At 43.2% G+C, this 23,616-nt stretch overlaps 1 protein-coding gene across 1 annotated transcript in view; it reads right to left on the bottom strand.

Moving 5' to 3' along the window:
- Nucleotides 1-20,073, bottom strand: part of kcnq3 (potassium voltage-gated channel, KQT-like subfamily, member 3) — a gene marked incomplete at both ends in the record, with an annotated part of 68,589 nt that extends 48,516 nt beyond the window's left edge. Inside the window, one exon of the mRNA XM_080543237.1 lies at nucleotides 19,769-20,073. Coding sequence (XP_080399363.1) covers nucleotides 19,769-20,073 — 305 coding nt within the window. The remainder of the gene's footprint in view (nucleotides 1-19,768) is intronic.
- Between the last annotated feature and the right edge of the window lie 3,543 nt (nucleotides 20,074-23,616).

Raw genomic sequence — 23,616 nt, 5'->3', positions numbered from 1 at the left:
GTTGTGTGATGCAGAGATCAATATGCTGTAATCAATCATTTTCTGGGTCTACCAGTACGCGCATGCCCAGTGTACCTGAATACACGGCTCCATGTGGCCAGAGATTCTTTCGCGCGACAATGAGAAAACGCTTGTGTGTCCAGAGATCAAAATTGCGCTTCGTCGTCGTATAGCTATAGCCTAAGTCTCATGTTGTCAGTCAATTCTCTGTAAGACTGAAGGGTTTGGCCTGTTCCGTTGACAAGAAGTACAGTACGTGAGATATGGAGTTGCTATGTAAATGTGTCTGCCTTTTCCAGCAGATAATACAACTGTCCTCTGACAAATGGAACTGTACTTTTTGAAGCAGTTAATGCATGGCGTTAAAGACTGTTAATGTGACTGTTCTTTAGGAACAATGAAAGTAGAAAATCAAACTGTCAAGTCAGCATCCTCCCCTTTCTCATCTCAAGCTGTGTCCTCCTCCATCGTCCTTCAAACATAAAACATGAACCTGCATATTTCAGAGCAATTTGGCCTTAATATGTGTTAAATATTACCAGATATAGCTCCCCGCAACTGCTGATCCTGTTACAGTCCCTATTTCCATTCTAATGTGACACCTCCTGTGTCTGAACGCTGGTGTCAGCACAAGGTATTCTCCATGATCCATTACTCACGTCTTTTATGGGGAGCACAACGTAAGAGAATGACTGTGAATGAAACTCTTGATTAAAATGTAATAATTGTACATACTGTATATAGAGTGCGTTTTGGGGGAAAAATAACTGCCTTGGGATCGGTAATTGTTTACACTTTTCGGACAAATTAGAAACATTTTACAAACAACATTTTTATTTATTTTAGTTTTTATTTTACCCTGATTTCCAAATATTTTCATTAAAAAAGGTTTGTCTTCACAACAAAAAAATCAAGTTTTGTATCACCTTATTTGTAGGGTTTTAGGCTACCATCTACCACACATTTTAAACAGATGATGGTTTTACTCAATCTTGTCTCTGCCAAAACAAACATCACCTTTATCAACAAAGACAGGCACCTCTGCTATTGACTGGAGGATTATGGGGGGTAGAAACAAACCTTGGAATAGTGGAACTCCAATCACTAGGAAGCAGGATGCATAACGGATACTGTGTCTTAGTGGCAGTCTCACAGGAATTGGTGCTATCCCTTCATTACACACCCTTGAGAGTACTAAGGGGGAGGGGGTGGTTGGTGAGGTGAAACGAACGCTTTCTAATGCTAAATAAAACATGAATAAATGATGAGCACCTAGTTCACACTGGTTGGAAGTGCCCCTGTCAGATCCAACATCAGGCAAAGAGCCAAAGAGGTAAAAGCCGGCAATTTCCTCTTATTCTGAGCTAGCCTGTCGTCATACAGAACAGTCCTCTCGCAGGGCCAGCAGGTTTTAACACTAGAGCCACCGCCTGGTTAAACACCATTCAGGGACTCTCTGGCACACTGAAGATGCAGCATCGTTTTCCAAAATGGATCCTGAGAATGTGGCATAGCCAGGCAAGGAATTAAGGAGTGGTAAACGGCACATGAACTGTCAGGCGGGACTTAATAAGACCCATCTGCTCTGGTTTGAGATAGTAGTGAAGTGAGGGGTTTGTGTGTGGGGTGGGTTTTATATGCTTTATTAGTGAGGAAGGGAAAAGGTGTGTGTGTGTGTGTGTGTGTGTGTGTGTGTTTGTGTGTGTGTGTGTGTGTGTGTGTGTGTGTGTGTCTTTGTGTGTGTGTGTGTGTGTGTGTGTGTGTGTTGTAATGTTTAGACCACCTACTGCCACCCGGTGGTAGACTCGATACACTGTCAAGAGTCAAGACCCGGTCATGCGCAGTCGGGAGTCAGTGAATGCATATGCTGTAATGCGTGCACATCGAATAACTAAAGAGTCCAATTGATATCCAGTGTGTGTCTCATCATTTATACATTATATTCTTGCTACACGTCAGAATATCACAATGGCGACGAGGATTCAAAGTGGAAACGCCACCAGTGTCGATTTTTGAAGGAGGAAGAAGAAGAATCCGTCCGGAAAAGTCGAAGTGAGTAGTTAGCTAGCAAGAAGCTAAGCTAAGCTACCCAGGCTAACGCTAGTATCATGCAGTCGGCATTTTCGGGCCACATGGCCATACAGCCATTCGACACAGAAACCGATCCCAGTTCGCTTGGAACGCGATGGAACAAATGGATCAACCGATTTGAAAACTACACCGTAGCCACAAACATTACTCAAGAAATAAGGAAAAGGGCACTGCTGCTTCACTTAGCTGGAGAGAGAGTCCATGATATCTACGACACGCTGGCTGACGACAGTGATGACTATGAAAACACAAAGACGAAGCTCCACGGATATTTCTCACCGAAAAAGAACACACACTACCTTGTGTACAAGTTCAGACAAGCCATACAGCTTCCCGGTGAGTCTTTAGACACATTTCATACCAGACTGAGGATGCTAGCTAAAGATTGTGAATTTGCAGATGCAGACAGAGAAATAGTCGCGCAAATAATACAGAGCTGTACCTCATCACGGCTGCGCAGGAGAGCGCTCAGAGAGCCAAACATGACTTTGACTAATATGTTAGACCTAGGGAGAATGTTAGAGATCTCTGAACAACAGGCAGAAAGCATAGAAGAGAAGGCTGTCACCGCAATCAATGCACTGCATCTCAAGGGCGCCAAACAGCAACATGCAGCATACAGGCACAAAGAGAAGAGCTTGCAATGTAGAAACTGTGGAGGAAATTATCCACACGAGGGTGACTGTCCAGCCAGAGGGAAGGACTGCAGGGCCTGTGGAAAGCCTAACCACTATGCCAAACACTGCCGTGGTCAGAGATTTGCACATCAAAGCCAAGAGGAGGACACAGCTCACTACAAGCAGCGGAGCACTAAGAAAGTGAACCAGGTGACAGCATGCTCCGAGACCAAATCAAGAGACTCATCAAGTGGAGACGAAAGGTATGTGTATGTAATCAACAGCACAAGTATACAGCAACCCCAGACCAACATCAAGCTGAATGGTGTCAGTGTTAAAATACTGATTGATTCAGGAGCAGCTGTCAACATAATTAATGAAGATGTGTTAAACACACTTGACCCAAAGCCTATGCTCAGCACAGCCATGATCAAAATATTTCCATATGGGTCCAACAACGCTCTACCTATCATTGGTAAATTTGCATGCAAAGTACAGGCTACTAACAAGCGGACAGAGAGTGTGTTCTACGTTCTCAGAGGCGACGCCGGACAATCTCTGCTCAGCTACGCAACTGCCAGTGAACTAGGGCTGATCCAGATCATCAATATGGTGAACACGCCGCCAGTGATGCCACCCAGTGGGCGTACTGTCGCAGATGAGCTCGTGCAGAGCTACCCAGAGCTTTTCACCGGAATCGGAAAGCTGAAAGACTTCCAGGTGAAACTGCATATAGACCCCGACATCCAACCGACGTGCCAGCCGCACAGACGGGTCCCTTTCCATGTCCGTCAGAAGGTCGAGGCGGAGCTTCAGAAGCTGGAGAACGACGGTATCATTGAAACTATATCTGGACCAACACCCTGGGTTTCCCCGATCGTCACACCACCGAAGCCAAAAGACCCTGATAAAGTCCGAATCTGCGTTGATATGCGTCAGGCGAACACAGCAATTCAGCGAGAACGACATATCACCCCAACAATGGACGATGTAATACACGAGCTGAACGGTGCCAAGGTATTCTCGAAGTTGGACCTCACAGCAGGCTACCACCAGCTCGAGCTGCATCCAGAGAGTCGTTACATCACAACGTTCACAACACACCTCGGGCTAAGAAGATACAAACGCCTGAACTTCGGTATATCATCCGCCGCTGAAGTGTTCCAGAACGCCATCTGCCAGACGCTGCAAGGTATACCGGGCGTGAAGAACCTCAGCGATGACATCATCATCTATGGCGTCTCTCAGGAAGCACACGACGACACTCTGAGAGCAGTGTTTAAAAGACTGAAAGACAGTGGTTTGACACTCAATCGCAACAAATGCGAATTCAACAAGCAGCGCCTTGAATTCTTTGGGTTCATTTTTTCTGCCGACGGGATTTCTGCAGATCCAAAGAAGGTGTCAGCCATTCACGACGCCAGCGACCCCAAAGATCCAGGTGAGATCAGAAGTCTTCTGGGCATGGCCAACTACTGCGCCAGGTTCATAAAGGACTACTCAACCATCACTGCACCGCTCCGTGGGCTCACGAAGAAGGACGCTCCGTGGCAGTGGGGCAGTGATCAAGCTACGGCACTCCAGACGCTCAAGGACAGCCTGACGAGCGACACAACAATGTCATATTTCGATCCCAGGAAGGAGACGGAGCTCATTGTTGATGGAAGTCCGGTGGGGCTAGGCGCCATCCTCTGTCAGAAAGGAGGAGGGGGAGAGAAGCGCATCATAGCCTACGCCAGCCGCGCACTCAGTGATGTAGAAACGAGATACTCGCAAACAGAACGTGAGGCCCTAGCCATCATCTGGAGCTGCGAACATTTTCACCTGTATCTGTATGGACATCCATTCACCATGGTAACCGACCACAAACCATTGGAGATGATATGGAATAACCCGAGATCAAAACAACCTGCACGGATCGAGAGATGGGGCCTCAGACTACAGCCGTACAACTTCAGAGTGGAATATAGAAAAGGAGCTGACAATCCAGCTGACTACATGTCTAGACACCCTCTCCCGGTACAGTCGTCACAGAACACAAGAGCATCCAAGGTTGCAGAGGAGTACGTTAACTTCGTAGCACTTCAAGCAACACCCAAGGCGATGACACTACAAGAGATACAGCGAGAGACATTGAAAGACACACTCCTGCAACAGGTCAGTGCACACATCAGAAATAACTCATGGCGTTTAATCACAGACCGCTCACCAGGTGCTGCTGCACTGAAACCATACAAGCTCGTCAGTGATGAACTCACAGTGTCCACAGGTAACGACATCATACTGCGAGGCACCAGGATTGTCATACCTGCAGCTCTACAGCAGAGGGCGCTGCAGATTGCTCATGAAAGCCACCAGGGCGTAGCTAAGACAAAGGCCCTACTCAGAGAAAAGGTATGGTTCCCTACCATAGACCAACAGGTAGAGACCATCACCAAGACCTGCCTCCCATGTCAAGTGAACACTCCAGTTACCCGGACCGAACCACTCAAAATGTCTGAGCTGCCAGACGCACCATGGCACAGTGTTAGTGCTGACTTTTATGGCCCACTCCCATCGGGAGAATACCTGTTAGTTATAGTCGATGACTACACACGATACCCAATTGTTGAGCCAATTCGATCTACCTCAGCAAACACAGTCATACCAGTCATGGACAAAGTCTTCTCCATGTTTGGAATCCCAAGAATTGTTAAGACTGACAACGGACCTCCTTTCAACAGCAACCAGTTCGCTGAGTTTGCCAACTACCTAGGGTTCAAGCACAGGAAGATAACACCTCTATGGCCACAAGCTAATGCCACAGCTGAGAGATTCATGCGCACCGTCGGGAAAGTACTCAGAATCGCCCAGATGCAGAGGATGCCATGGAAACAACAGCTGCACGTCTTCCTGCGTGAGTACAGGTCCACTCCCCACAGCACGACGAACACGTCACCTGCCGAGTTACTATTCCAACGGAAGATGACCACCAAGCTACCCTCAGCAGACACAATCACCATCCCTGCTGACGAAGAGATACGCAGAATCGACAGAGAGGCCAAGGCAAAGATGAAAGCTCTCTCAGATGCTCGACGACACGCTACGCCTTCTGACATCAAGCCAGGAGACACCGTCCTGTGTCGTCAACCAAAACAGAACAAGCTTACTACGCCTTACAACGCAGAGCCGCTCACAGTAATCGATGTCAAAGGTTCCATGATAACAGCTGGAAGAAGTGGTTACACCACCACTAGGAACAGTTCATTCTTTAAGAAGATTGTCCGAGACAACCCAGACACTCTAATGGACTTAAGTTCAGAGGTCAGTGAGGAAGTAGGCCCAGCTACGCCTCCACCCGCACCTCCGCCGAGGTATCCAGTTAGGGAGAACAGACAACCTCCCGCATACCTGCGTGACTTCGATTAAAGAGCAGGAGTACCAAAGGACTGTTAACATGTTCTTCCGAGTTAACAATGTTCCAAGTTAATGGACTGTTTGAATGTTATGCACTTTATCATTTATTAAAAAAAAAGGAGTGATGTAATGTTTAGACCACCTACTGCCACCCGGTGGTAGACTCGATACACTGTCAAGAGTCAAGACCCGGTCATGCGCAGTCGGGAGTCAGTGAATGCATATGCTGTAATGCGTGCACATCGAATAACTAAAGAGTCCAATTGATATCCAGTGTGTGTCTCATCATTTATACATTATATTCTTGCTACACGTCAGAATATCACATGTGTGTGTGTGTGTGTGTGTGTGGCAGGGCTTGAGCAGCTTGTTATGGTAGATGACATCCCCCCATGTGCAAAGATGAGAGGCTAAATGAGCCAATAATGGGCAACTGTGGGTCCTGGCTGAATGCAGGCTAATTGCCTGGTGAGAGAGACTCAATCGCTTCTTCCAAATCCTATTTGTTCAAAGAAGTCTCCACAGGTGGTCCTCTGGGGCTCAGTTGGTAGAGCACGGCGCCAACAAAGCTCAGGTTGTGGGTTGGTTTCCCGCCGGGACCATATATACTGAAAATGTATGCACTCACTGCAATGTAAGTGGCTTTGGATAAAAGCATCAACTAAATGGCATCCTTATTATATTATCTCCGTTGTGACAGTACGATACAGTACTTACAGTAAAACTATCACGAGTATGACATAACAACATACTCATAACATACCGTGACGTTAGAATTATAAGGTTCTATCTCCATTTTTGTTAAAATGTAGTTTTTTACATAATCTGATCCATTAGGTGTTTATTAATGCCTGTGTGGTGTTCTTTTTAAAATGTTGACATTTTTGAGTTAGTAATTCATAAAATACAAAGATTCCATCTCACAAAAAAAAAACATAATGGAATGTAAAAACTTTGACGCTCAATATCTCTGAACTACCCTAAACGGAGATAGAACCTTATCCTTCTAAGCTCACGATACACTAATGAGCCAAAACATTATGACCACTGACAGGTGTTACATTAACATTGATTATCTTGTTACAATGGCACCTGTCAAGGGGTGGGATATATTAGGCAGCAAGACTGAACAGTGAGTCAGTTCTTGAAGTTGATGTGTTGGATGCAGGATAAAGACCTGAGCGACTTTGACAAGGGCCAAATTGTTATGGCCAGATGAGTCAGAGCCAGATGACTGAGATGAGTCAGAGCATTTGTGAAACGGCCAGGCTTGTGGGGTGCTGCCGGTCAGCAGTGGTGAGTATCTACCAACAGTGGTCTGAGGAGGGACAAACCACTCATTCGATTCGCATCTGTGGGATGTGATGTCCGATCCACGGTGGCTCTACCTGGCAACTTACAGGATCTGCTGCTAATGTTTTGGTGCCAGATACCACAGGACACTTTCAGGGGCCTTGTAGAGTTCCATGACTCGGCAGGTCTGCACTGTTTTGGTGGCACACGGAGGACCAGCAACAGCATATTAGCATATTAGGCCGGTGGTCATAATGTTTTGGCTCATCAGTGTAATTACGCTGACTTAACACTGCATACCAAATAGCTTACCTTGATAATAGTTTATTTAAATGATATTGCCCAATGACAGCTCTCCTGGATGGTTCATGAAATATGTTAATTCACTTTCATGACAGCTGTATGTCACGCTTTAAGATGAAGGAGTCTAGTAAAGTGTAGAATTTCCATGGAAGTGGTTTAATAGCTGCCAAAATGAACCTGTATTGACACACAACTGATGTATTGACACAGATGTATTGATGTATTGACACATATGCTTTGCAAGACTTGAATTTTTCCAGTGCAATATAAAAGACATGGGAGAATCTGGAACATGGACGGTCTGCCAACAGAGATATTGGCTTGGTCTGAGTGCCAGGAAGAGAGGAGGCAAGGATCACTATTTGTTCAAGACAAAACTGCTGATGCTGAGTGTAACAGTGTATGCCTTTCCCTCTCTGTCTGGCCCTGTCTCCCCTTTCTCTTTCCCTGTGCTCATTTGAATATAAGCAGAGATCACTACATATATATTTCTCTTCCTCTGTGTTCATTTAAATATAGGCAGAGACCACTACTACATATGTATATTTTGTAAAACACTCTTTTTGCTTGCCAAGATTCAGAGTTTCTAGTAACACACTAACGCCATAATCACACTATGGAGCCAACTGAGCTGTACTAGGGTGGCAATGTTACGAATCTGCTGTAACAGCGCTGGAAAGGACAGTACGGAAAGGAAATATCCAAACCAGTACAGTACGGTCCAGGTCGGTCCTGTAGTGTGCAAAAACGGGCAAAAACGCCCGCTAACAAATCTATTAAATCGGCCCCCATAATCCGTACCGTCAAAACAAGAAAAGTCCCTTGTAATTGACTAGCTACAATTTCATTGCAAACACAAACTGCTGAAAATTCAAGCTGAAGAGCTCCCAAACATTGGTAAGCTGAGCCTCCAGTTGACCCTGACAACAGTAAATCTCTATGATCCCAACGGCCGATAAAGCTGGACAGGAAGATTCTAACACGATTAGCATGGAGTCGCTCAGACAAGCCAAAGGTACTGGCTACAGTAATGTCCCTAAATAGCCTGGGGCCATGCTACAGTATCACTGCCATAAGCTACTTGAACAGTACTGAGAAGAAGCAGCCAGTCGTACATCACTGGCTAATGAAGAGAAAGCAATTGTCCTCCTAGCCAGGCTTCAGGAGGAACAACACTGAGATGATAATGAACTGAGATGGACCATATTCAGAGTCACATTACTCAAATGCTCTGTCACCATTGTGTGGCGTAGAAGGAATGACATAGCACGTGTGTTATGAGTCATGTTAGCAATAGAAGTTTATGTCTTATATGTATCAGCTTACGTCACACTTATGTGTACACATGAATGTGTAGGCCGACTGACAAACTAACAGTCATGGAATGCCACTGCATACCATACTATAGGCGGGTTATGTCAGGTTATGTCATCTGACATACATACATGACATACTAGGACTGCTTACGACATACGTTATGTCAAATCCTAATTCTTATCTATCCCTATGGAAGCTTTTATAAATTAGTGATTTTATTTTGAATGTTTTAATGCTATGGTGTATCACTCGTGGTAGTATCCCTAAACAGCTACCAGTGATCGTGGTGTGCCCATGGAGATGATTTATGTTCTTTTCTGCATCACTACTACAGTATTATATCCAACAAAACACAACATTTCCACAGTCAATGGTCATGTAAGTCGACATTAAATTAATGTCTGTGTTACAGTATTAGCCTGAAGCCTCACAGAAAAATTATGACACAGGAATATCGCTGCACTGTCGAGTTCATTAGGGCTAACCAGCTCCTCCGAACACACGTAATTTCAGAAGAGATTAAAAAGATGAAAAGACAGTAGGATAACAGAGGAGAGGAGCATGTGATGTGGTGGCAGTCTTTAATTTCTCCAAAAAATGCTACTTATTTGTCACACTGTTGAGGCTATATATATTCTGATCCATTAGGTGTTTATTAATGCCTGTGTGGTGTTATTTTTAAAATGTTGAAATGTTTTAGTTAGTAATTAATAAAATACAAAAGGTTCCATCTCACAAAACATCATGGAATGTAAAAACTTTGACGCTCAATTATCATTCTAAACGGAGATAGAACCTTGTCATTCTAAGCTCACGATATTATGTTGAAACTGTATGAGCAATGTTGTTCTGTTGCAGCTTATCCATCCATCAACCAGTCACTGCAGCTCTGGTCTTGTTGACGACATTCTCTCTGGTTCCACACCAAAGACCTGACTCATACATACAGTATGTGGGGGGTTGCATTGTCTTTCCTACTCAGCTTTTTTTTCACTGTAACAGGTGTACTGTACTGTAGCTAGCTAACCAGTTTAACACCAAATAGGTTATAGTCCTCATATTATTACATGGTTCTGGCATTGAATATGTCATATCCAATATAAAATGCATCGTTCCAGGCCTTGTGATTGACTCGTCTTCTCCTTGATGATGCTCACTAGGCTACACAAAAAAGGAGGAAAGAATTGCACTCGATGCAGAAAACATAGTTATTCACCAAACACTTACTCCCTTGACTCCCACTATTGTTCTCCGTTATGTCTCCCCCCTTGAAACCCGATGCCGCTCAGCACTACCCATGGAGAGGGGCTTCCCCTTACAGAGGGCCGATCTCCTTTCTTCTCTTGGTAACATCATCCTCCTCAAGGTGCCTCTGCTGAACCCTGCACTATTGATCTCTGTCTCCTTTTAAGAGGACTGGGAGAGGGCAGGGAAAGACACTCAGTAATGACCAGACTAGGAGAGGAAGGCTTCAGGCACAAGCTGTGTGTGTGTGTGTTTCAAAAATGTAATCATATTGTGTAGTGATTAGAGTTGGAGCATGTTGTGATATTTGGAGCATATCGTGACATTGTTCTTTGTCTGTAAAAGTGCTTAAGACTCCAGATTATGTGCATAACTAGTGGAGTGTCCCACTTTTTGCAAGGCAAAGCACATCTAGCTTTGAACTATTCCACTTTTTATAACTCAAAAACTACTAAACCTAACCCTCTGAAATAGAGACAGAGCCACTACTAGATGTACTGTCTAAAAAAAGTGTACTGTTTTTCCTGGCTCAAAATTAGGTGGAGGTGGTGCCTGTGGCGTTTGACATCGGGGGACCCATGAAGAGAGGCTGTCTGGGGGTCCCTAAACGAGCATCAAACACTTATTTTCTTGCATTCCATTTATTATTTATATGCACCGATTTGTGCCTTTTCTGCATCAATTTATGGTGTAAATGTCATTATTTATGTAAAGCAAAAAACAATATTCAGGTACCAGATGACCATTCAACATATAATGGAATATAATGCATCATAAAGCTCTCAGGCATTCTGTAGCCTACTTTCAAATATTGATTTGCCTTGAGCAGTCAACATCAACACACAATGATTTGCTCTCGTCCTCTTTTGTGTCTATACAAATAAAGGTACCCTGTTCAACATTAAATTAAATACAATGAAATACAAAATAAAGAATCATTCTCTTTACATAAAAGCTAAATGTGGCCCTGTTACAGGGGAGTTGAACATAAAAGCTAAATGTAGTTTTCATCTACAGAGTTTGTACGGCAAAGTCTTGTTGTTTGCCCTGTGCGTACCCAACATTCAGCTTTCATACGTGACTAGTTACTTCAACAATTATCACACTGTTCCTTTAAGGATAATCAAGGAAACATTGGGCTAAATGTCAAAATGGACACATAAACGGTAGTGTGCAACCTCAAAAAGCAGACGTGAGCACTAAGCCTTACGTTATGACAGAGAAAGTTTGTTAGTCCTTGTTAATGACAGTAGTACCATGTCAGGTTGTTAATGATAGTAGTACCATGTCAGGTTGTTAATGACAGTAGTACCATGTCAGGTTGTTAATGACAGTAGTACCATGTCAGTCCTTGTTAATGACAGTAGTACCATGTCAGGTTGTTAATGACAGTAGTACCATGTCAGTCCTTGTTAATGACAGTAGTACCATGTCAGGTTGTTAATGACAGTAGTACCATGTCAGGTTGTTAATGACAGTAGTACCATGTCGGTCCTTGTTAATGACAGTAGTACCATGTCAGTCCTTGTTAATGACAGTAGTACCATGTCAGTCTAAATAAAACCTATTGTTGACTGTCTGATCAATAGAGCTTTTCGGCAATTGAAAATCCTGATAGACTTCAAAACTGATAATTTTGCAAATAATACATTAAAAGTAGCACTGACTTTTTATTTTTTTATTTTTAATGATGTTCCAAACTGTTGAGGTTTTGGGCTATTTTCTCTGATGTTTCAGCCTGTTCACCCTGGCTTCCTTGACTTTCACTGACACCTCTTTGGTCCTCATGTTGACATACACCAATAGCAGACTCTAAAGGTAAACGCAAAGCCTAGAGTCACTACTATCAATACATTGACAGAGAAAATTATGTGATGGAACACAACTTACCAGAAAGTTCAAGGCAGTTGTCCCATTACTTTTGGTGCACTGAAATAAGGGGACTATATAACAAAAGTGTTGTCATTTCTAAATGGTGAAACCAATAATGTACCCTAATGTTACGGTTAGTCAATGTGTTTGGACCCAGATGCAGAGCAGAACAGAATGGAACGATGCAGGGATATGATTCCAAAATAAAGGTACTCTTTATTTGAGCAAACAGGAATAATAAACCGCACAGTAAGCGATGAAACAAACGGGGAGAAAGCAAGTCTCCTAACAAGGCAAAACAAACTACTTGCAATAGTCATAAGGTACTTATCTCCTGGGCATACGAGGAGCAATAAGGCTGCGACAAGACTATGAGAACACGCACACAAACAACGCAACATAAAGTGAACAATCGACACAGAGGGAACACACAGGGGGAACTAAATAGACCAAGACAATCACTCACAGCTGTTCACAATCACAGACAATTAGGACAGACAGAGAAACATTACACAACATAGGGGGCGCCAACGGGTCGCTCCAAGGTAGAGCGATCCCCAACCTGACACCCTAACCCTCAAATAAAAGCTGGGAACCTCTACTTAATGTTATGGTAATTGTTGATTTCAAATCCAAGCTTTTGAAGTATAGAACCAAAAGAAGAAAAAAAAGGTTTCACTTTCCCATTACTTCCGCAGGGCAGGGTAGCTGTTTCTTTAAGCTCTTTGATATACAGTAGATGACATGTTATTGGTTGTTCGCAAGGAGCTTACTTCACAGTGAACAAAAATTACCATGCTGTGGGCCAAATGGGGGGGTAGATTTTGGCATTGGCTGGTAAATCTATCAATCTTGCCAGCCAATTTGGCGGGTAGCCAACAATGGTTCGTGAATACTACAGTATGCTTCGCAATTATGTATGGTCACCATTGATTCAGCATTTGTGACAACGCTCCTGAGCCTCCTGCCTCCTCCAGCTAACTGTAACTTCTGTGCCTATCAGTCACGCTTCTCCTGACTTTCCAAACCAACCCCTGAGTCTATGAATGTTCTTAGTTCCAACCTTTAATAAAGCGTTAAAGTAAAATTCAACTACCGGTATACTTGACAACACGAGATAGAAAACATGCAGGGGGAAATATTCTGCAGCATTTTGTCACAGGGATAGGGGCGAAACTTCAAGCGAAGAGGGCTTTTTGTGTGCTCTTTGCCGTAACGCTGGTTTAAAAAATAAGGCAGGTAAAAAAAATCTGAGAGGCTGGTGAATGTTCACATCCAAGGGGGAACACCCTGACATTTTCCTGTTAAAGTCTAAAATGTGATTAAACTGAAACAAGGACCTCTGATACTCCGACACCGAGTGCTGTTTGTTGCCCGACTGTGGTGACGGAACAGGTTCCTGAAAGCTCATATGCTTCTTGATGGCCTAACTTGACATAATTAAATTGGATGGCATCATTCTTCAGCAGCTAGGCCCCTAAAGTAATGTCCCTGATGATGGACCTGAGGAGGGGTGGGAGAACCTGGACGCCATGCCCATTACGCTCGTCTGAACCCGGGGAATGCATAGCGGAATGTGCCTCTGTGGTGGTGGAGGGGGGGTGGAGGGGAGGAGAAATGGACGAGGGCTGATAACACTAGACGATCTGATTTGTTCTGGTGTTTGGGATAACTGGGTACAGAGTACGTCCTCGCCGTATCATAAGGGAAACTGGATCGGAACGTTTTAAAGCGAGAAAATGCTGAATCACCAATGACACAAGAGATTTTTAACACATGGAGCATAAAAAAAGGCCTGGGAGGTTCAATGAATGCATTTTGGATAGTACATCCCCCCATGACTAGCTTAAAATGTGACACTTAAAAGTAACCCACAATTCTACTCACCTCATACAGCACATAGGGTAAGTACACAAACTGAGTACACACACTTTAACCATGTCATTTTGATGCACACTCTCACACAAACCACTTTATCTGAGCAGCAAGATAGCTTATGTTGTGTCTTGATCTGTCTAACTAGCTGTCTCTTTATACACCTCTTGGTGATGGGGGGAGGGTGTGTGTGTGTGTGTGTGTGTGTGTGTGTGTGTGTGTGTGTGTGTGTGTGTGTGTGTATGTATGTGTGTGTGTGTGTGTGTGTGTGTGTGTGTGTCTGTGTGTGTGTGTGTGTGTGTGTGTGTGTGTGTGTGTGTGTGTCTGTGTGTGTGTTGGTGGGGGGGGGTCTCATAAAGGTCTAATAAGTGGCTTTTACCCTACCCCTCATCCTTAATAACACCTGCCACCCTCATCCTCTTTCTGTAATGTCCTGTATGTCCTCATAATCCAGCCTCATAGAGGATGTTTTACAGATACATAAATGCTCTAAGAGTATGCCATAAAAAGACTCTTCCAAGGACATCAAGCCAATAACAGCTGTTTCCCTTTGCCATGCCCTACAGAGAAAACTACACATCCAGATTCCACTTCAGTCAGCCCACCTGTGGGAGTCAATTCAACCAATTGGAGCTCTTCACCAAAATTGGGAGCCACCCATCCACTTACAGACAGCTCACATGAATCACGAATAGCCTTTGTGGTTTGGAGGCTTTGTTGAGATGCATTTGTGCCATACCAGAGAAATAACACAGCATCTGCTTATAACTAATCACAGGATGACAAGGCACTTCCACATAATAATGCATTCAAATATGTTACACACTAAGTATCATTAGGCCAAACCACAGACTCCATTGAAATCTACTGTATGAACTATCTTTGTGGCTACTGAACATATACTGTACATACACAATCTAATTGTTATTTCATGTCATCCAGATATGAAAACAACATTTTAAGTGAATCCAAAAAATGCACATCTTTCCATTGTTTGAATAAATTATAAGTATAAATTCTGTATATGTATTTATACTACTGTTGCTGCCATTGTTCAAAGCTGTTACAATGAAAACATTGATCACGCAGTGATGAGTATATCTGTACCATGACGGAGCTCCTTCATCTTCCTGCATAGTAATTTACTTTGTATTTGGAGTGAACACATTAAGTATCAGTTACATTCATCATCACAACATGACATGTTTTTCGTTCTGGAGAGCTGCATGGTACAGTGAGATTTTATATTGACAACCCGCTGTCATGATCATATCTGACATTGGTGCATGTTCATCTGGAAAAAGTGGATAACATCAATGTATAATGGAAACATCCTACCCAAAGCCGAAAAAAGTGTATTAAAAGTGTAACAACAGATGAAAGTATATACCGGTATATATATAAAGTATATATGTGTTTAACATATATAAATTGTGTATATGTATAGATATTATATTCTAAGTACATGAATACTTATTATACATATATATTATACATATTATACTTTAATTGTATGACCTTAAAGGTCCAGCATCGCCTAACACTACCTGGCCACCGTTTCGAAATGCCATGTCAGTCTGGATGCATGCATCTGTCTGGTTTCCAGGCCACCTGTCCCATCTTGGGATTTGACACTGTGCCTTTGGGCACTCTATGAGCACTCGATTATGAGCACCCGATTATGAGCACTCCATTATGAGCACTCGATTCGAGCCTTTGGAGACCGTCGACATTAACACTTTGTTTTATAAGACGGCGTTCTTGCTAGCCTTGACCATGGCCATTAGCGGCCTCCATGCACTCTCGATTCATTCTTCACTCAGTTTTCCCTTGGCAATTCAAAGGTTCATTCTCGTTCATTCTCAAAGTCATTTACATCACACAATTTTCATCCCCGGTAATTGGTGCCTAAACAACTCTCTGCCCGTTGTGCACAGAACTGAGGCGTTCAGAAGATGTGAGCAACTGTTTCAAACTGTAAGTTTCACCAACCCCTCACAGGGTAGAGCACAAACAGCATCATTCCCACACGATAGTGGAGGCTATTACATAAGATCACAGTTCTGAAAAACCTACAGCCCCCTTTGGGAGTCCTGGCGCATTCCACCAGAGGAATCGCTACGTCTTGGGCTCGTCTTGGGCTACCTTTGAATCTGTCTCAAATCAGAATCCTTTTCAGAAACAATACCTTAGAAGGATAGTGACTTTGGAGACAAAGAGGCAGCAGGCAGGTAGGCAGCTGCCTAGGCTTTGGATTGAGACACTGCCATGGTTGTTATCGCTGTTATCTGTGCTTCTCTAGTTGCTATAATCATAACTTGAAATAATGTAGGTCAAGAGAGGCTATGCCATTCAGTGATAAGTCTAAATGGGCCTCCTTGCTTGGTGGTTGACCTGCTGCAAGAGTTACTGAGTTCCAGGGTAACATGCCATGTCCCCTTAAACTCAATGGGACTTCATGGATACCCATGCAGTTCTAATCTAATTGAACTATACTTTTAGTATACATACTATGTGACAGGGTCCTCAAGTAGGGCAAGGTCATTTTTCATTTTTTTTCAAATTATGAAAGTGCAGATTGTAAACTTTCATTGAAATCTGAGAGGAAACATTGCTATGAACATCTAACTGCATATTTAGCACATCACAACATGCTGATAGAACACCAACAAGCTAAAAACACATAACTACACATAATTAGATGATCACACAGTCCTTGCTTTTGAGCACATGCTAAAACGTATGTTTGTTTACAAGCCATGTATCACTAACCCAGTAGCCTACGGCAGACGATACAGTGAATCCAATGCACAAATTGTAAGTATATAGTGATCCCAAAACTGTTGTTTGTTATATCGAGTGGGCTCTTCAACACTTAAACTGTCTCTGACACATTCCCGCCTACCTGCTGGAGAGTGTTTTTTGTTGTTTTGGAGTTTTTCTTAATTATGCTTTTGAGTGATCATAATTTTTTCAGTCTAATAATGGCTTTGGTCCTGATGTTGACAAATACCAACGTTAAACGCAACGCCTAGAATCAATGCTAGGTATTGACAGCTCTCTTATGCCTCACAAATGATGTGATGGAACACACATGACTTACCAGAAACACCGGGTCCAGCCAATTGTCCCATTACTTTTAGTGCCCTGAAATAGAGACTATGTATAAAAAGTGTTGTCATTTCTAAATGGTGAAACCCAATATGTACACAAAGACCTCAAATGAAAGCTGAGAATCCCTACTTTAACTTCATAGAAATAGTTTGACTTCAAATCCAGGTTTTGGAGTATAGAGCCAAAAGAGAGAAAGAAATGCATCACTGTCCCATTATTTACAGGGCACACTTTTTATGTGTACAGTATGTACAGGACATGTAGCTAGCTACTCACAAAGTGTTGGTTAATGCTACACAGCTTCGCACGGCTAATGAGTTCTTATAGATTCATTCTAATGAGCGAATTGCACAGTGCTTCCACTTAAACATACTTTACGTGTGTAGTGATTTCTAGATGATAGCTGTTGTGATGTCAGCAACCATCTGGTAATAGTGATTCTATAGTGAAAATAAGACTTTAAGATTGTCATCGTCGGGCACGTAAGCCATAAGCCGTCGTAGCACACTAAGGCATAGACTTATAGAAAGGTCACTGGTTCGATTCCGGCCATCGACATATCCTGCATGGATATGTCGATCCTTCCTGTCAATCTCTACTGTCTCTATCCCAATAACGCAGAGATGCCCTAAAAACCTATAAAAATTGTCAAGGACCAAGAAGTATGTCAATTAATGCCTGACAAGAATAATCAGCAATCGCATGTCATTTTGTTATAAATGAACTTTATCAGCTATGATGAGATCTCTAAATGTGCTTTTGTTCAGCTATGGTGAAATCTGACAGCAGTTGTCTACTTGTTACTGTCTTCCTGCTGATCTTTCAGGACCAGGGACAGCTCCACTCTAACATGAGAAACTCTTATTCACAAAGATATAAGGCTATGGACTGAAATATTCTTCATATTCTTCGCTAACCTTCAATTCACGAGGACGGAAACCTACTGCACAAGTCAGTTACGTAACAAGTGTAAACTGTGAATATCCTTTTTTCAGCACAGGGATAGATCCACCTACAGATCCACTAGCTAGACATACCATATACCGGTAGATCTATTTCAAATCATCATGTGCCATTATAAAAAATAACAAAAGTCAAAGCATCCTGCTGTGTAATTGCAGTTGTACCTTTTAGAGTAAAGGGAAATACTTCCACATTAGGGAGGAATTATACAACCATCTACTCTGAGAGCAGCACCCGTTTGTCTGGATGCAGAGTTGAGGGCGAAGATCGCGATGGATCACCACAACACTGCTGATGCATAACATCTCTATCTATCTCTATTTGCTCTCCCTGACTTCTATACCACTCCCTCTCTTGCTCTCCCTGCCTTTCCATTTTTCTACCTGCTCCTCCCTGACATCCCTCTCTACCTCTCTCTTTTGTTTCTCTCCATATTTTATCTATTTTTCCCTCACTCCTTTACCTCCCTCAATCTATCTCTCCCTGTCTCTCTCTATCACTTGTTTCTCCCATCCATCATCTCTCTTGAGTATGTGCATGCACCCATCTCTCTGTAAGACAAGTCTGTGTGTGGATTCTGACAGTCTCACTGACACACACATAGAATACACTTGACCATACCACAGTCTCACTGACACACACATAGAATACACCTGACCCTACCTCACAGTCTCACTGACACACAGAGAATACACCTGACCTTACCACAGGCTGGGAGAGGAGAATTCCACAACTTCGGCCAATGACCACACACACACACACAAACACACACACACACACACACACAACACTAACAGGCCACACACACACACACACACACACACACAAACACACACACCCACACACACACACAAACACACACTCTCTCTCTGTAGCACAAGTCTGCAGAGCGGAGTGGATTCTGACAGTCTCACTGAAACACACCACCCACACAAACACACCACACAACAGACAACCACACAGTACTATCACAGACGTGGTCATGAGCCCAACACAGACCACAAACCCTTTTTGTCACCCTGCAATGGAACATAGAAAATGATTCTGACAAGCTCACATACTGTGATATACAGTATATGCATGATCTGGAGCTAACTTTGATCACAGCTACCAGCTTCGTTCTCCCTCTAACTTACTTTTTACTGTTCCAAAAATCAGAACGGAGCTCTGTGGTCTTGGATTTCATTCTAGCCTAGAGTTTGAAACTCCACGATCTTGTTTCCTTGGACAAGTTTAAACGGTTGGTTGGTTTACATGAGGTTTACTGAGCAATGTAATTGTCAAAATGCTCTTAGGGTGCTCTTACATATGATTGATTTTTATCTTCGGCTGTGCTGTATGTTTGTGTGTGTAATTGCATTGTAAGTTGCCAGTAAGTTGTTTATGATGGGTTGATGTCTACTTTGTTTTAGTGTGTTATGGTTGTATGTTTGTCATGTAATGGTGTCATTTGCCTTTGTAATTTGTTTTGTGATGGATGTGTGTCTATGTTTGTGATTTGTCTGAAATTGTTTTCCTTGGCTGCTGTCCTGGACCATAAATAAATGTTATCTCAATGAGACTTAACTTGGATGGGTTGTAGTGCCTGAAAAAACGTGGGCGTGTGTGCGTGTGTGCTCCAAGTGAAATTAATAGTATTACAACATTTTTGGAGACGTTTTTTGGAGATGTTTTCTACTTACACAAACGCGTGGTACAGCAGCGCCCACCCTCGGGGTCTCTCCAGCGCGTCGTAGATAAGGGTCTGAATCCTCCGCGTCCTGAGGTTATTCCGCTTAACGGGTCGTGTGTACCCCAGGGGCGTCTTGGCCAACAGTCCGAACCCCTGTGTGCCCCTCTTGAAATCATCCCGCCCCGGAGCGACGAGGAGGAGAGCTCCGTCTCTGTCCGGCCCGCCGGTCGCTGGTTCCAAGTCCCCGGGAGGAGCTTCTGATGTCTTTGTCTCCTCCGTAGTACCGTTAGCGACATTTCTGGATCTGATCCCCATGTTCACTACCGAGCCTCGGCTGAGCCGCACTATTGGAGATCTGGTGTAAACCGCATGCCATGGCGTGAGCTTAGAATGATAAGGTTCTATCTCCGTTTAGGGCAGTTCAGAGATATTGAGCGTCAAAGTTTCTACATTCCATTATGTTTTGTGAGATGGAACCTTTGTATTTTATGAATTACTAACTCAAAAATGTCTACATTTTAAAAATAACACCACACAGGCATTAATAAACACCTAATGGATCAGATTATGTAAAAAACTAAATTTTGACAAAAATGGAAATAGAACCTTATAATTCTAACGTCACGATGGTCCGGGCGATAGATGGAAGATGCCTTCAGTTCAGCAGCGGTGGGTCATTTAAGGATGGTGGTGGTCCCTCTCATGAAGGGAGGTGCGACAGTCAGTCCGACTGGAGAGAATCTATCCTAGAGGGAGGAGGAGGAGGAGGTGGGAGAAAAGGAGGGATGGAGAGATTGGAAGAGAGAGATAGATTGAGGGGGGGGGGGGGGGCGGGGGTCGTGGCACAGACACGAACATGAGATTCGGAAATTAGGAAGCTTGTCAGGTTATTCCAACAACAATGTGTCACTTTTAATTAACGGATGCATTCGAGACACATCGAGCAACAATTGCCATGGTTTATTATTGTATAGAAGACCACCAGAATCCATAGCCAGCAAATAGACATGCAATAGTTCACCTTAGCAAAAATGGATTTGTGTGAATGAAAATGTGAAATGAATAGATTGCACATTAAAAATAAGGTGAGAAATCACACCGGATCATATCAGCACCCCTGGCTTCAACACAGACGTTCACACAAAGAGTTAGGACCTATAGCCTACCTACCCGTGTTCCATTGCAGACCGTTATTCCCGACAAAGCATGATCTCTGTCTCCAAGTCCACCCAGCCTCCAAGTGCCGCTCCCCAAAAAACCGCTGTGAGAAGATGAGGGAGGGAGGAGATGAGCCTTGCGTATAGAGTCGATAGTGAAATTGAAGCCCATCACCAAAGCATCACTGACTGACGAACACTTTCTTTTTTTCTTTTCTCACAAACACACAGAGACACAGGCTTTACGTGATGCGATGCTGACATGGCACCTCCAAAAACCTCCAGGCTCCGTGACGCGCGTAAACGGATTTCATTTCGTGACGTTAGAATTATAAGGTTCTATCTCCATGTTTGGTAAACATTTAGTTTTTTACATAATCTGATCCATTAGGTGTTTATAAATGCCTGTGTGGTGTTATTTTTAAAATGTTTACATTTTTTAGTTAGTAATTCATAAAATACAAAGGTTCCATCTCACAGAACATAATGGAATGTAAAAACTTTGACGCTCAATATCTCTGAACTGCCCTAAACGGAGATAGAACCTTATAATTCTAACCTCACGATTTGGTGTCTCGAATGACATCGATTTTATTTGTCGATTTTCGTATCAGTCGGCAGCGCAATACTTTTGCTATTGGTAAATGCCTTATGCTATTTTTTCTGCACGTGTAGTGTGTTTTAAATCCTGTAAATAAAACATCTCCATGTTAAAAGAGGCATAGTAGTGGTGTTGATTGGCAGTAAACTGGATCTTGACACTATCCGATATTCAAATCCATGTTTAACACTGTCACAATCTACCATAGGGAGTCTACCATAGATTTGCATGTCTGCACATTCGTTGTGTACCTGGCAGGCAAACAACAATAACCTTTACTAGACGCCATGGCAAACATTAGCTTCTCTTTACTCTGTTGGTAAGGGATGCTTCACTATCTCAATTGAATCAAATCCCCATGGTTTCCCAAGCCTATCCGTCTCCCTCCTGCCTCCCAGAGTGCAATTGCCTCATATAAACCTCAGGAATACATACTGTATGTGACAACAGGTCCTTACATCTACATTACCTTACATCATTGCCAAAAGTGAAAACTTTGAACTTTGAACCCTTTATATACCATGACATGCTTATAAATGATTTGAGAAGCATCTAGTGTACTGTATACCATATAAGGGGTTTATGAAGGCATTTATGAATCCTAATTTGTTTAACGTGGGACCAACATGTCTCACTGGGTCAGAGTTGGAGATGATAGGGCCGATAAAGGGGCAGGTTCTAACAGCGCAGATCGTTTGTGTTGAATAAACACATTTCAATCATGTGGAACCGATGTACAGTGCCAGAGGACATCTGGATACGGGGTCACAGACTACAACTGCAATCCCAGGTGTAGACAGAGTCCACAGTGAAAGAAACAGGGATCACTGAATAAGGACAGAAATAAAAATGGACGACAATGTGATGAGCTACTGATTAAGAAGGTTGACTGTCTGGAAGCTAATTTCTATGGACAGATACAGTCAGTGATATGGGTTGGGTTTCTATGGACAACTATGGATGTGTCATGAAAGACAGACAGGAGAGGGCACCTGCCGTAGGACAGGGTGCTGAACATTGTCAGCGTTAGGTCAAGTGCGGATCAGAGAGTGCAGTATATAGGGGCTCCTGGGCACTGGTGGACTCAGGGGGGGGGGCGATTGCCCCTCCTGGTGCCCCCACGGTTGAAAAACGTCTCGCTTAAGTGCCCTTTTGAGTGGCGAAAATTAGAGGATGTGCCCTATTGGTGCCCCTCCGATGGTCTAAACTTGACCATGTGCCCCCACAGTTGAAAAACGTCGCACTAAAGTGCCCTTTTGAGTGGCAAAATTAGAGGATGTGCCCTATTGGCTGCCCTTCCAATGGTCTAAACTTGACCATGTGCACTGATGGGGTCCCATGTTGTGCAGTAGGTGCCCTTTTCTCCTTTTCGCCCCTGCCCTTCAAACAGCCTGAGTCCGCCACTGCTCCTGGGATTCCTCCTACTCTGCAATGACTGGGCATGGGCGAACGGACAGCTGTACCACCCAGGGTAGGACAGGAAAGTGAGAGAGAGAGATCCTGATGCATCCTCTATAAAATCGAGGAGCAGTCTCAGGGAAGGGCCCTGTGGGATACTCAATAGATGCATGTAATCCTGTAAGCCGTTTCTTCCTCTCACCCCCACCAATCTTGTCTTCCGTTCCTTCCTTCATTTATTCATTCATTCATTAATTCCCTTCTATCTTTCCCTCCTCCCTTCTGCCACGTCCACTCATCTGCATGATTTGATAATGGAACAGCGCAAGACTTAAGTCATAATGAATCATAATGGCCTATATACTTTGATATATTCATTTATAAAGGCATTAAAACATTATAACAATCATAAGCACACTACTTTGTGATGAAAAACCTTGAAATCTCGGTTACGACATATTATATTTTGAAGCAAACCATCATGATGCTTGTTATAAAGCCAGCAGATTTGGATTGTGTATGATGATATACCCCTTATATCACATATTTATGGCTAGTTTCACGGTTTGCATTTCACAGTTTAGATGTTATAGTGCAATTATAAAACATCTATGCAGTCGTGGATAGAACATCAATTCACAACATTCAATGCTAGAATCAAATGTTCACATCACACATGAGGGGGCAAACTAGACTCTTTGT

This window comes from Nansenia antarctica (genome assembly GCF_963989245.1).
Source record: "Nansenia antarctica genome assembly, chromosome: 12".
NCBI classification, from domain to species: domain Eukaryota; kingdom Metazoa; phylum Chordata; class Actinopteri; order Argentiniformes; family Microstomatidae; genus Nansenia; species Nansenia antarctica.
This window is presented reverse-complemented; position numbering and strand designations above follow the sequence as displayed.